We start from the raw sequence: 16166 nt of genomic DNA on the forward strand, positions 1-16166 counted from the left end.
GGAGGTTTGATCAAAAACATCAAGCCAGATCAAGTAAAGAAATTCTGGTGGAGCAGGTCTGAAATAAGGTTGAGGGGGTCTGCATTTTTTGAAAGTCCCATTGGTGTTGAAGTATAGTCAACCAAGAGAACCAGAATTCAAGACAGTAATTAATGTACCTCTGTTTTTTTAATGTGTTTATTTCTTTAGGTTAATATAATTTGTTTGCTTCCGTATCATAGGACCAGGTACAAATTTGAAGTTTGCCCTTTTCCTTTTACATTTGTTATTTCCTAAGTGCTAGAAAGGTGCAAAGTAACTTTAGCATTCTTTCTGGAGTTCTTTTTCTGCTGATCTCCACTAGCATATTGGGCACCTACTGTCCTGGGGAGTTCATTTTTCAGTGTCCTATCTTTTTGCCTTTTCATACTGTTCATGGGGTTCTCAAGGCAAAAATACTGAAGTGGTTTGCCATTCCCTTCTCAAGTGGACCACATTCTGTCAGACCTCTCCACCATGACCTGCCCGTCTTGGGTGGCCCCACGGGCATGGCTTAGTTTCACTGAGTTAGACAAGGCTGTGGTCTCTGTGATCAAATTGGCTAGTTGTCTGTGATTGTGGTTTCAGTCTGTCAGCCCTCTGATGCCCTCTCTCAGTGCCTGCCAACTTACTTGGGTTTCTGTTACCTTGGACATGGGGTATCTCTTCAAGTCCGCTTGATAAAAGCGCAGCCACTGCTCCTTATCTTGGACGTGGGGTAGCTCCTTCCTAAGAAAGCCTTCCTCAGTGATCAGTGCAAAGAAATAGAGGAAAACAACAGAATGGGAGACTAGAGATCTCTTCAAGAAAATTAGAGATACCAAGGGAACATTTCATGCAAAGATGGGCTCAATAAAGGACAGAAATGGTAGGGACCTAAGAGAAGCAGAAGATATTAAGAAGAGGTGGCAAGAATGCACAGAAGAACGTACAAAAAAGATCTTCATGACCCAGATAATCACAATGGTGTGATCACTCACCTAGAGCTAGTCATCGTGGAATATGAAGTCAAGTGGGGCTTAGGAAGCATCACTACGAACAAAGCAAGTGGAGGTGATGGAATTCCAGTTGAGCTATTTCAAATCCTGAAAGATGATTTTGTGAAAGTGCTACATTCAATATGCCAGCAAATTTGGAAAACTCAGCAGTGGCCACAGGAATGGAAAAGGTCAATTTTTATTCTAATCCCAAAGAAAGGCAATGCCAAAAAATGCTCAAACTACTGCACAATTGCACTCATCTCACACCCTAGTAAAGCAATGCTCAAAATTCTCCAAGTCAGGCTTCAGCAATACATGAACCGTGAACTTTCAGATGTTCAAGCTGGTTTTAGAAAAGGCATAGGAACCAGAGATCAAATTGCCAACATCCACTGGATCATAGAAAAAGCTAGAGAGTTCCAGAAAAACATCTATTTCTGCTTTATTGACTATGCCAAAGCCTTTGACACAGTTTATTGCGGATCACAATAAACTGTGGAAACTTATTCAAGAGATGGTAATACCAGACCACTTAACCTGCCTCTTGAGAAACCTGTATGCAGGTCAGGAAGCAACAGTTAGAACTGGACATGGAACAGCAGACTGGTTCCAAATAGGAAAAGGAGTACGTCAAGGCTGTATATTGTCACCCTGCTTATTTAACTTATATGCAGAGTACATCATGAGAAACGCTGGGCTGGAGGAAGCACACGCTGGAATCAAGATCACTGGGAGAAATATCAATAACCTCAGATATGCAGATGACACCACCCTTATGGCAGAAAGTGGAGAACTAAAGAGCCTTGATGAAAGTAAAAGAGGAGAGTGAAAAAGTTGGCTTAAAGCTCAACATTCAGAAAATGAAGATCATGGCATCTGGTCCCATCACTTCATGGGAAATAGATGGGGAAACAGTGGAAACAGTGGCAGACTTAATTTGGGGGGGCTCCAAAATCACTGCAGATGGTGACTGCAGCCATGAAATCAAAAGACGCTTACTCCTTGGAAGAAAAGTTATGACCCACCTAGACAGCATATTAAAAAGCAGAGACATTGCTTTGCCGACTAAGGTCCGTCTAGTCAAGCCTATGGTTTTTCCAGTGGTCATGTATGGATGTGAGAGTTGGAATATAAAGAAAGCTGAGGGCCGAAGAATTGATGCTCTTAAACGGTGGTGTTGGAGAAGACTCTTGAGAGTCCCTTGGACTGCCAGGAGATCCAACCAGTCTATCCTAAATGAGATCAGTCCTGGGTGTTCAGTGGGAGGACTGATGTTGAAGCTGAAACACCAATACTTTGGCCACCTCACGTGAAGAGCTGACTCATTGGAAAAGACCCTGATGCTGGGAAAGATTGAGGGCAGGATGAAAAGGGGGTGATAGAGGATGAGATGGCTGGATGGCATCACTGACTCAATGGACATGGGTTTGGGTGGACTCCAGGAGTTGGTGATGGACAGGGGGGCCTGGCGTGCTGTGGTTCATGGTGTCAGAAAGAGTTGGACATGACTGAGCAACTGAACTGAACTAATATTAATCAGATGACATTGTAAATTTATGAATTATCTGAAAGACGTATTTCCCAGGTACAGAAGTCAATTGCTATATATTCAAGGAAAATGATGCTCTGGGAGAATGTTCTCACTTATAAGAAGGCAGAAGAAGAATTGTGGGATCCTTTTAGCCAACAACCACATTCTGAGGCCCACAGGGCTGAACCATTTTAAACAACATAATGGACTCCACAAACAAGAGGAGCTTTTGTTCACTCACTCCACCTGATTCATGAGTCCCTCTTTGCTTGGACAACCTGGAGGCTCAAAGCCAAAAATATGACATATAAAATTGTTCAAGCTAGTCTTCAATAGTATGTGAACTAAGAACTTCTAGATATACAAGATGGATTTAGAAAAGGCAGAGGAACCATAGATCAAATTGCCTACATCTGCTGGATCATAGAAAAAGCAAGAGAATTCCAGAAAAACATCTACTTCTGCTTCATTGACCACTCTAGAGCCTTACTGGTTTTTTCAATAGTCATGTTCGGATGTAAGAGCTGGATCATAAAGAAGGCTGAACGCTGAAGAATTGATGCTTTTGAACTGCGGTGTTGGAGAAGACTCTTGGGAGCCCCTTGGACTGCAAAGAGATAGAACCAGTTAATTTTGAAAGAAATCAACCCTTAATATTCACTGGAAGGACAGATACTGAAGCTCCAATACTTTGGCCACCTGATGGGAAGAGACGACTCACTGGAAAAGACCCTGACGCTGGGAAAGATTGAAGGCAGGAGGACGATATGGATGGATGGCATCACTGACTCAGTGGACATGAGTTTGAACAAATTCTGGGAGATGGTGATGAACAGGGAAGCCTGGTGTGCTGCAGTCCATAGGGTCGCAAAGAGTCAACAGGACTGAGCAACTAAACAATGACAACATTAGGCAACTCTGCGGGATTCTTTTATACACAACATCACTCATGTCTTCCTTTTATTTGTCCTCAGCTTCCTTAGATATTTTTTTATACACTACTTTTTACAGAAGATTTAGGTGCAGAGCAAAACTGAGCAGTTACAAAGAACACCCGGATACACCCTACCCCCTCGTACATGTATTCTCTCCCACCTATCAAAATCCACACCAGAGCAGTACATTTGTTACAACTGATGTATACTGACACACCACCAGGTCCACAGTTTACACTAGCCTCCATGTAGCAGTGTTGCACGTTGTACGGGCTTTGACAAGTGTATATGATGTAAGCCTACCATTATAGTACCAGACAGAGTCGCTTCACTGCCCTCAAACCCTCTGTGCTTGGCTTACTCATCCCTCCCTCCCCCAGTCTCTGACAACTGTAGGTCTTTTTGCCATTTCCATAATTTTGTCTTTTCCTGTTGGGTAGTTGGAATCACACATTATGTAGCCCTTTCAGACTGACTTGTTTTACTTAGTAATGCATATTTAAGGTGGCTCCATGTCATTCATAGCTAGACAGCTCATTTATTTTCAGTGCAGAGTAGTATTCCTTGTCTGGATATACCAGTTTATTTATCCATTTACTTACTGAAGGACATTCTGGTTGCTTCCAAGTTTTGGCACTTATGAGTAAAGCTGCTCTAAACATACATGTGCATCTTGGGGGGTCAGGATATACATTTTCAATTCATTTAGGTAAATACATATTTTTTATCCAACATGCAAACTCCCTCAGATCCTTACTGGAATGAGCAAGAGTACATTAGATAATACTCCCTCTGATTTTATGTTTCATGGCTAAACCACCTGGAGAGTAGCACTTGGAGTGACTCTGAGGAGGCAAATAGTATGATGAGAACAGGAGTAACACACTGAGCCTGAACTGAAGGTGAGAGAAAAATATTTTCTCTTTTCATTGTGAAACACACACTTCTAAAAGGCCATAGCAAGAGAAAAATATTTTCTCTTTTCATTGTGAAACACACACTTCTAAAAGGCCATAGCAAGAGTAATCTCACTGTTACCAACACAGTAACTTGTTTTCTATACAACAGCAAAGAGTTTGAGGTGCTCAGAATAATTATATTCTGTCATAAGGTAAAATGACAAAATGCCTGTAAACATATGTACATTAACAAGCATTTCAGTGTTGATTTCAATGCAAATCCATTTCCTCTCTGATAGCTATGACAGGATATTAAAACATAGGGTAGCTTACATATTTAAATATATACAAAAAGAAATAAGTGCATATATAAGGAAGGTACTTAGTTTTGCAGCAGTTAATTCATAATACATTAATTTTGTATGCTAACTTCAACCCTGCTGCATCTTCTTTACCTTCTCTTATAATCTCTCAGCCTCTTAGATCCTTCTAAATTTATTTTATTTGCCTGTATTATATTGTAGCCCACCAGGCTCCTCCATCCATGGGATTCTCCAGGCAAGAATACTGGAGTGGGTTGCCATTTCCTTCTCCAGGGGATCTTCCTGACCCAGGGATCAAACCCAGGTCTCCCGCATTAGAAGCAGATGCTTTAACCTCTGAGCCATCACCCTAGCATACTCATTATATTTATCTATGTCATCTGTCTTAAATCTTTTCTGATACAAGGCAGGGCAAAAATTATTAAAGAATCAATCAAGTAATCAAGGTATTCAGCTCTCTGAAGACAGCTAATACATTCTTTTTCTCTTTTCTATAGATGAAAATTCTCCTTAGGGAAACCTATTTCTAATCTTGTATGTTTGTGTGTATGTGTATAAATTATTTTATATGCCATGATTTAAATTTACAACATTGTTAATACCTGAATTTCAAACTTTGAAATTGTAGTATCATTTAACTAAAACTTACTCTATATAACAGACATAGTACTTTCCTCTAGGAGCTATTTAAAAGCCTCTTAAATCTTGGGTTTCTCATATATACTTATTTATGCTTTGTTTAATAACTGTAATAATAATGCATGATAATTAAATATAACTTGGAAAATACAGAAAAGAATAAAGAACAAAATGAAACACATCTATAATTCATTTCACTCAGAAATTATTGTTCATTTTTTACTATATCTTATTATTACTCTTTTTCATGCCACAGTTCACTCATGTAAATAACATGGGGTGAAATGCTGATACTGAAATCTGGCTTTACCTAATTTTCCTGAGCCCTGACAGAGGCCACTCTTCCCTACACAATCAACCACACACTACTTAGTTTTCATTCACAAACATATTCTCACATACACAGTGACTTTTTCTACATGGTTGAGATCCAAAAAGGAAGGACTATATTTAACCATATTATAATCAGTTCTGACCTTGTCTTTTACATGTCTTTGTTTTATCTACACCTGTAATCTCACCTAACTTATCAAAATGTTCTTCTTTGGATTCCCTTAAGTCAATCTTCTACATATACCCATATAAAAAGCTTGTTAAGAACAGGTTGTGTCTAAATCGCATCTAAAAACTTCATTTACAACATACATACCTTCTTCCCCAAATTAACTGATCTTACAGCCACAAAATTGATCTACCAAAAAAAAAAAAAAGAAACCAACATGCCCTTTGAACTGATATCTCTCTATCTGGATGTGGTGACACTATTTCTTCCTTCTCATTCTTGGTCTACGAATACTTCATTCAAGATGCCAAAGGCAGCATTAAACAATGACTGATGAGAGAGCCAGAAATATACTGCCTTACAAGATGATAAATTTTACTACAGCACAGAATTAATTACATCTGCTTTTATGAGGTATAATTATTTTGAGATTTAAACTAGCTCTACACTTGGTTTTACTCAGACTCTCTTCTACATCTGTCTAGTTAATGTAACAACAGAAGTAAGCCAATGTGAAAATACTTTCAGATAGTTGTCACTGAGATCAAGTAGACTGTTACACAGCCCACGTGACCAAAGAAATAATATTTCTGCCATGAAGGAGTAATAAAAAAGAGATGATACAATATCCTGTTCTTGCTAAGCAAAGATAAGAGAAGGTTTACCCTATCACTCCCAGCAGAAAGGCCAGCTGCCATGATATAAACTTCTGTAAAACTAGGAATTCCCTCCTCATGGCAAACGTCTTTGAACATTACCTTGCAAGTCTGCGTCATTTGCCTTTGGACTGCTCCTTGCTCGCCGCTCTGTTTTCTTAATGCCCGGCCCACCGCCGCTGCCGCCTCCCCCGCCTCCACCACCGCCGCCACTGTGGCCCTTGCCGTAGCCGTTGTACACGGTGGTGCAGTTGCTCTTGTAGATTGAAGAAGGAGGGCTGTTGAGGCGATTCTGGCGGTCAATCTGGCGGTCTTTCAGCTTTTTGTGCGGAGGTTTGCTATACTGGTCTTCTCGGGTGATGTAACTCGACATTCCATAGAGTGGTATAATTTCTAAAAGAACGGTTAGGAGAAATGCAAACTCAGTCTGCATCTTCAATAATAAAGTCTTAGATGGTCAATGACCTGTCTCCTGAAGGAAGAGGTTAACATTTTACAGTAAATACAGTATAAAATATTTTAAAGAGAGTGGTATGCATATTATACACGTTTAAAATACTCCCATTCATTTCTAACCAACAAAGGAATAATCACTAAAAAAATTATATTGTGTGTTCACAAATGTTCAAGAGATTATGGAAAATATTAAACAGTCTTTTCTACCAAGAGTTCATATTCTAGTTGAATATATAATTAAGCTTGAATTTGCCTGTCAATTGTTCTTAGTAGTTGTAATCTACAAAAAAAGAATTAACAAACAAATACCCCCTTAAGTAATAAGTCCTCAGAATCAAAACATTTACATGGATGCTTATCCTTACAGACAGAATATTTCTACTGAAAAATATATAGCAACAAGAATATAAGGGGTTATTTGTGCCATTTAGAAGAGCCAACATGCGAACCAAATCTATTAAAATGAAGAGATGAGAAATTTCCATTAAAAATAATCAAAGCTCACAGAATTAAGGGAAATGTTCAAGAGACTATAATATTATATATATAAGCCACCTTTGCAACCTGGTGCCAGACATAACCATTTATTGTCTTAAACTTGTATTCTGGGGTAATCAGAAGACACACTGACTAGTAGAATGTCACCTGGCTTCACTATCCATATTTTTACATTGCTCAAAAGAAAATGGAAGCCTGTGAAATAATCTTATGATCTGAGGGGAAAACACATATTTTAAATTTAAATGTTTTAAGCAATTAAAAATTATATTTAAATACTAATAAAAGTGATAATATAGAACACAGATACTAGTCCTTACACGATTATAATAAAAAAAAAGGCCCCACATGCACAGAGTGATCATATAAATTACCATCCAAATCCAGGTACTTCTGAGGGTAACTAGGGAACACTTCTAGTTATTTATCTGGACACAAGACCTAAACCAGCACTGTTCTAGGCACATTAGCAATGTAAAGTCACCCTACATAACTGAACAACCGATGTTTCGACTGTTGAAGGGTAAAGCTCCACTTTTCATTTTCTTTCTGTTCACATAGCTCGAGGAAGACCTTAAAAAAGCAAATCTTCCCTTGAACTGCAAGGAGATCCAACCAGTCCATCCTAAAGGAAATCAGTGCTGGGTGTTCATTGGAAGGACTCATGTTGAAGCTGAAACTCCAATACGTTGGCTACCTGATGCGAAGAGCAAACTTATTTGAAAAGACCTTGATGTTGGGAAAGATTGAAGGGAGGAGGAGGGGAAGACGGAGGATGAGATGGTTGGATGGCATGAGTTTGGGTAAACTCCGAGAGTTGGTGATGGACAGGGAGGCCTGGTGTGCTGCGGTTCATGGGGACACAACTGAGCGACTGAACTGAACTTACAAGATAACCAATTTTCACTAGAGAAACACAATTCTATTCACAGAGTGCATGCCCAAGTAAATCATGTCTAAACACAGAAAAAGAATGATAAAGGTTTTAAATATCACAAGATATTACATGTGAGACTTAAAATTTTCACTATGGGTACTGATAGAGTAATATTTTAAAACATCAATAATTTTTAAAATGCATACAGTTTGGGAAACTAAATGTCTGAATTACTTTTAGGTGCATACATATTGAGAACTAAGGTACAAGAATATATAAAAGGCTTTTTATTTATAAAGCAAAAGATTTTTGTTTTCTGTTTAGGAATCAATGAAGACAGCACTTTCATTTATTTCTGATTATTCTCCGTGTTATTTTAATGAAAATAAATCAAAACACCCTAATTCAATGAAGACAAGTGTTGTTTTTTTTTTTTTGCTTAATTCTAATAACTTAAATCATATTATTGTGTAAAATTACAAAAGACACCATTCACAAAACAGTAATTGTGTGGCATCCTACTAACGACTGCTAAAATAAGGCAGGTCATACACTCTTCATCAAGTAATGAGTCAACAGCCAAGGCTTTTCACACTGTCATTAAGCTCAGACCCAACTAGAAAACTGAAAAGTACTAAAATATTTAATGTGTATTGTATGAGTACTGAATATGTTTTTAAAAACTATTCTCAACTAACTGAAATCGTTCAGTTTTTATCAAAATATTTTCATGGAATATGCCCAGTGTCTGATGTTCTGGAGTATTAAGTTACTAGGCAAGAGGACTACAGCAATAGGAAATTATTGATGCCTCTATGCATTTAAAGTATTGATTTCATCTTTTGCTGTCACCTCTCTATACCCTATTATAATAGCATGTAAGCTTTTTGAATTATATTAAATTTATTTCTAAATGCTACTGCAAAAAAAAAAATTAAATTCTATCCCTAAGTTAAAATAGGATATTGATGATTTCACTTAAAATAGCCATATATATATATAATATAATATATATATAAAATCAATGAAAGTAAGGTAATAACATCCTCTAAACAAGAAGACATTTCTCATGCACTTTATCTGTAAACCAACATAATAACTGTTTGAAGCAATTCATAGTCAGACACAGAAGAAAGTTACTTTGCAAAGTTCTAGTGTTTAATTTTACCCTCACTTATCTGGTTTCTTAGTATCCATTTTGACAGAGAAGGGCTTCAGACTAAACCAATATCAAGGCCCAAACTAACAAGACATAATACCGTATCTCTGAGGCCCTTTTCATTTTAAGGTAAGTATCTGCCTAACAGTGAAACTGCATTAATAGCTATTCTCAAACTAAAAACAGCATTCAGGAAGACCACGTCAACAGTGAGAGGATTTTGAGTTCTGCCAAGATTTCCAAAGAGCATCCAAGAAACTCAAGGTTACTGAGACCTCACCGTCTTCTATCATTGGAAATGCGGCACAAAATCCTGCGTAATTTCCCTTCTACTGCTTGACCATATGGGTGCCTAAGAACTACTGTGCTCCAGCTCTGTCTCAGGCCACTCTCATATAAAAATACGTTAACAGGACATGGAAACATATGATAGATTACTGCCTCTTTTCTGAAATGAGAAGTGGCTTGCCCATTACCTGCGCTCTGTGGGGTGGGATGGGGACAGAATTTGAAAACAATATAAAGAAAGAGTCTCAAGATACAACCGAGGACAAAGAAGGCTAGGAATTTCCGATGAGCTTTACACAGCAGACAGATCCTCCTCTACCATGCTTGTTACAGAAGAAACAAAGGCTCTCTGGCTCTCTAAAGCGACTCAGTTTTGTAGCCAGTTCCAACAGCTCCAGATGCCAGCAATCTACTCACCTTGCTCGCTGTATATTGTGGGAGGAAGGTGATGCTGAGGAAAGAACTGAGGCGGCATGTCTCCAGGGCCAGTAACAGGTGGGTAGTATGCTGTGTGTGAGTTATGGATGAAATGCGGGTGGTGAGTCAGGTAGGGGGGTAGATGATGGGTTGGAGACATGGCCGAGGGGTAGCTTGGGGGGTAACACTCAGGAGACTGGGGTGTGACCACCACCCGGCGGACTCCAGTATTGTCTTCAATCACCTAGGGAAAACAACAAAAAGAATATAGTATGTATTATTAGCAAATATTCTGTGAGTGTAGATAGTATGTAATTACTTTCGTCCTTAACTTTAACCTTCTCTTCTCCATAGGGGGGAGTTCTGGTTATCTAATTCAACTAGCTGGGCTTCCCTGGTGGCTCAGTGGTAAAGCATCCACCTGCAATGCAGGAGACCTAGGTTTAATCCCTGGGTCAGGAAGATCCCTGGAGAAGGAAATGGCAACCTACTCCACTATTCTCGCCTGGAAAATTCCATAGACAGAGGAGCTTGGTGGGCTATAGTTCATGGAGTCATGAAGAGTCAGATAAGATTTAGTGACTAAACAACAACAAAAAATTCAACTAGTAAAATGAATTTTAGAAATAACATTATTCAACTGGCAGTTTTCCAGAAAGAAGAGACATTCTGGGTCACATAAATATGCTTTAGAAGTCTGAGCTTTCATTATTTGCCCAGCAACACCCGACCCCACACCTGCTTTAGCAGGTATAGTTCCATGATACTGGAGCTTTAAGAAACTAAGAGAGGTTGGCTTTACAAACTATAGCTTCAGAAACTATAATAGTACTGAAAGGTCATTTAATCTGGAACCAAGTTTGTGGATGAAATGAGGGGATCCCCACCTATCAAACACTTGAGCAGTCCCAAATCAAGAAGGACACCTTTTGTTCCCAAGATGTCCAGATGATGTCCTAGGAGTTGTGAAGGAGACATTATGACCAGGGGCCTGCTATGGGCCAATCAACATTCTATCCATACTTTCTTCAAATGATTTTTTAAAAATTCAACTGAGGAAAGTAACACAAGGCAGTACAATGCTGGTATTTATTGGCTCTGTGGCCAACTGCATGCTATCTGCTCTAGGAGCAAACAGTTTTGTTGAGACGCAAGACATGAAATAATGCAATAGAAACCGTAATCCAAAGGCAAAGCTGTGGGGTACAGAGAACAAGAGCATGAAATGGCAGAATGAGAGGTGGCTCCAGGGACCTCACAGAACCGGCAGGGTTGGGACAGGTGAACGCCTGTGAGCCTTGTGTGAGGGCCCTGCAAAGAAGGGGACAATGATGGCTCAGGAGTGAACATGGAACCTGGGACTGGGCTTCCAAAGAGACCAGGTAGGCTAAACAAGCTTAAGACAATCAGGCACATCCACTGACAGAAAGTTCTGCTTAAAAAAACAACAAAACTGAAAATTAAACTTGGATATTGAAATAGATTTCTCATTACACCTTAGGAGGCTGATTAGGGGCCAAAACAAAATGACTTAATCATGTCTAAAAACATTCTAATAAAAAAAAAATTATACTAAGCTTTGCTTTTTAAAGTACTGTTTGAGACAAAATGACAAGTTTATCAACATTATTAGTCTGTACTTTAATGTAAAAAATAGGTTTAATTTTAATTACTATCCATTAATCTTTATGTTAAGAAAATAAAAATCTTTTTTATTAATGAACTGATTAACATAATAACTTCAAAATTTACTATGTTAATAGCTCATTAATAAAGCAACATTAACTCCATCAAATTAAGATTCTGAGTCATACTCCCTACTAAAGCTCAGGATATAGCTTTTTACATATTCGTTATTAAATATAACCTCTTCCAGGCCTTGGCAAGCTAATCACACTAGCCTTATTTAGGTTGCTAAGTTAGAGGTATATGCGAAATGGTGCTTAAACCATGACATTAGAAATTCTCTAATGTATACACTAATAAATATCAAAGCACCTTTTTTTTTTAGTTGATTTGCAATGTTGTATTAGATTCTGGTATACAACAAAGTGATTCAATTATACAGTATATGAATCTATGAATATATATGTGTGTTGGTCGCTCAGGCATGTCCAACTCTGAGATTTCATGGACTAAAGCCCACCAGACTCCTTTCTTCAGGGATTTCTATAGGCAAGAATACTGGAGTGGGTAGCCACCCCCTTTTCCAGGGGATCTTCCTGACCCAGGGATCAAACTCGAGTCTCCCAGACTGCAGGCAGATGCATGACCATGTGAACCACCAAGGAAGCACAGTCTATATACATCCTTTCTCCCTACAGTTTATTACAGAATACTGAATATAGTTCCTAGTGCCACACGGTAGGATCTTGTTTATTTTATAGATAGTAGTTTGTTATCTGCTGATCCCCAAATCCTCATTCATCTCCCTTCATCCTGTCACTTTCCCCTTTTTGTAACCACAAGTTTGTTTTTTATGTTTGAGTCTGCTTCGGTTTTATAGATAAGTTCAATTGTATCCTGTTTTAGATTGCACATATAAGTGATATCATATATTTGTCCTCTCTTTCTGGCTTACTTCACTTAGTATGATCACCTCTAGGTCCGTCTATATCGGTGCAAATGGCACTATTTCATTGTTTACGGTTGAATAGTATTTCATTGTGTGTATGTATATGTAGACACACACACACATACACATTACATTTTCTTTATCCATTCATCAGTGAATGGACATTTAGGTTGTTTCCATGTCTTGGCTACTGTAAATAGTGCTACTGTCTACGTTGGGGTGCATGTTATTTTCTTGAATTAAGAGTTTTCTCCAAATATATGCCCAGGAACAGGATTGCTGGATCATACGGCAACTCCATTTTTAGTTTTTTAAGGAATCATCCATTCTATTTTCCATAGTGACTGCACCAATTTACATTCCCACCAACAACGTAGGAGAGTTCTCTTTTCTCCACACCCTTGCTAGCATTTGTTATTTGTAGACTTTTTAATGATGGTCATTCTGACCTGTGTGAGGTGATACTTTTTTTGTAGTTCTGACTTGCATTTCTCTAATAATTAGTGATGCTGAGCATCTTTTCATGTGCCTTTTGGCCATCTATATGTCTTTGGAGAAGAGTCTATTTAGGTCTTCTTCCCCCTTTTTTAAATTGGTTTCCTTTCTTTGGAAATTAAGCTTAGATCACATCATTTTCAAATATTTTCTCCCCTTTCATAGGTTGTCCTTGTGTTCTGTTTATGGTTTCCTCTGCTGTGCAAAAAGCTTGTGAGTTTGATTAGGTTTCATTTATTCATTTCAAGCATCTTCTATTTTGTCTAAAATGCAGAACATGAATATGGTAGCACATTCTGTACAATGTTTAGTATAAATATGGGTTTTTCTTACCATCTGATATCAACATGTATTTATTCTATAGAGTCTTTTTTCCTTCTACCTTGCCACTAGCTATTAGAAAAGAGTAGGACATATTCCAGATGTCCCTCTTTCATCAAACCTTGATTCAGTCCTGTGCTAGACAATGGAAGGTCCACAGAAGCAAAGTATTTGTTTTCTATAAACTTACAACCTTCCTTATTTCAGTCAATGTAAAACTTAGAATGATCAAGCAGCCCATACAGATTTGACTGAGGTAGTAAAAGAACAGGGCTCTTACTAAATGTGAAGAACAACCCCAGGCTGATAAACAGAAGAAGGAAGAGAAATAATTTTCATTTTATCATATAGTTTTTGACTTGTTAAAGCACTAAACAAACAAACAAACAAATTGAGCAAACAGCACTAACAAAAGTAAGAATTCTAGTCAACGCGGGGAAAAGAAAAAGTAAAAAGAAAACAGATGAAACATTATCTTTTTACTACTATATAAGAATAAATATTTCCACTAACTACAAAAATTAATAAATCTGAAGTATAAATTACTTTTCTTCACCAACAAACGGATTTCCAATTAGAGAAGTAGCTTTTTGAAACCACAAATTGCTGGCATATATGAAAACTGTTTCATAGCCCCGTTTTTAATTATCTTAAATTATTCTGTGGTGTTTGTGAAAAAAGTCTATTTACATGTACATGTGTAATGGGATACTTTTATAATGGGATACTCCCTTAACCAATCAAGGTCTTATGACTAAAAATTTTAAGAAATGGAATTTTCTGAAATAACTTTAAAAAAAATTGTCCTAAATATTTTATTTATTGTTCTTCCATAACACAAACTGTAGGATATTTAGTTATCAAATCAGTTTTGAGATCTATGTCTAAGGAAATTAGGCCTATGTTCCTCCAAAGAATAAGAAAGTCTGAGGAGCAAAAATAATGCACAATATAATAAACAACTCAGGGAATGGTGGCCATAAATATTATGGTTTATAAAGAAATATATTACTATAGCAGAAGAATGTAGACATTAGAAAGAGTTCAGTCTAAGAATCCTGAGACCATAAAAATGTGCCTTCAATCTCCATAAAAGACCATGGAAAAGAGACATTTCCTTTTGGGGTGAATGAAACTGTGACAATGTCCTAAGGCATGCTGCCTTTGCATACAGGCAAATCGCTAGTATTCAGTTCACCATTTCCTGGTACAGACTATAAGCTAAGCACTGGATATTCAAAGGTGAGGAAAAAATAGGTGCTAAATATTGACTTGTCTAGTAAGCCTAAAAAGAAAAAGGAAAATCAGGCTGAGTCCTAGTGAGTTCTATTCAGAAATCAGGACAAAGTGGTTTGTTTTTTTTTTTGTTTTTTTTTTCTAGATATCAGGACCAAGTGTTCTTCATCTAGAATTTTTTTCTAGAGCTATGAGTCAACAGAACACTCACCTTCTCCAGAGAGGCACAGACCCTTGGAAAAAATCACTGTGCTAGGTCCTCAGGTTGCCACCTCTTATGGGATGAATTACGTATACTCTGCCCTGCCCTCCACCAATTCATATAGTTAAGTCCCAACCACACAGTGCCTCAGCATGTAACTATATCTGGTGATAAGGCCTTTAACAAAGTAATTGTAGTAAAATATGGTCAGATGGGTGGGTCCTAATCCAGTATGACTGATATCCTTATAAGGAAAGGAAATTGGGACACGGACAGGCAGAGGCAAGACCACGTGAGGACAGCAAAGGAAGAAGGCCACCTACAAGCCAAGAAGAGAGGCCTTAAAAGAAAACAGGGGCTGCAAGGAAGTAATTTCTGTTTAAGCCACTCAGTCTATGGGACATTGTTATGGTGGCCTAAGCAAATTACTATACCACCTAACAGAGCCTCCTCCCGTAAGTTCTACCAGCCTTGTCTGCGTAAAAACAACAATAGAAAAAACAAACATCCCTCCGATATCACCCCCTCCCAAAACAGAAACCACCACAATTCTCTTTTAATAGTAATGCATTTAATTCCTCCTGGATGGGCTTCCCTGGTAGCTCAGCTGGTAAAGAATCTGCCTGCAACGCAGGAGACCCTGGCTCAATTCCTCGGTTGGGAAGATTTCACGGAGAAGAGATAGGCTACCCACTCCAGTATTCTTGGGCTTCCCTGGTGTCTCAGCTGGTAAAGAATCTGCCCACAGTGCGGGAGACCTGGGTTCGACCCCTAGGTTGGGAAGATCTCCTGGAGAAGGGAGCGGCGACCCACTCCAGTATCTTGGCCTGGAGAATTCCATGGACTGTCCATGGGCTCGCAAAGAGTCAAGACAAGACTGAGCGATTTTCACTTTCACTATCCTCCTGGACAGAACCACCCAGCCACTTTCCTCTAGCAAAGGAAGAAAGCTTGATGGCAAACAGCAGGTAATTTGAGTCTTTATCATGTCCTTTCACTCTGTTCAGTAAGTATTTATTGAGAAACCTGTATGTGCCTAGTATTCTTTGTTATCCTGTGGCCTAGACACGTGGATGAGAGGCCAGAAAATAAGGCAGTAAAGGTTAAAGAGGGAGAGTGTTTGCCTTCCTTGCACCAGTGTCTTTTAGAAGCACAACCA

The 16166-nt window shown here is 38.4% G+C and overlaps 1 protein-coding gene across 4 annotated transcripts in view; it reads right to left on the reverse strand.

Annotated features, from left to right (window-relative positions):
• FNDC3B (fibronectin type III domain containing 3B) overlaps positions 1–16166 on the reverse strand; it is a 414553-nt gene that overhangs the window by 138806 nt on the left and 259581 nt on the right. For all 4 annotated transcript variants that reach the window (XM_069560055.1, XM_069560042.1, XM_069560049.1 and 1 more), the window contains 2 exons: positions 10179–10422; positions 6586–6876 (listed from right to left, as the gene is read on the reverse strand). In XM_069560055.1, the coding sequence (XP_069416156.1) occupies positions 6586–6876; positions 10179–10422 (535 nt within the window). The remainder of the gene's footprint in view (positions 1–6585; positions 6877–10178; positions 10423–16166) is intronic.

This window comes from Ovis canadensis, chromosome 1 (assembly GCF_042477335.2).
Source record: "Ovis canadensis isolate MfBH-ARS-UI-01 breed Bighorn chromosome 1, ARS-UI_OviCan_v2, whole genome shotgun sequence".
Taxonomy (NCBI): Eukaryota; Metazoa; Chordata; class Mammalia; order Artiodactyla; family Bovidae; genus Ovis; species Ovis canadensis.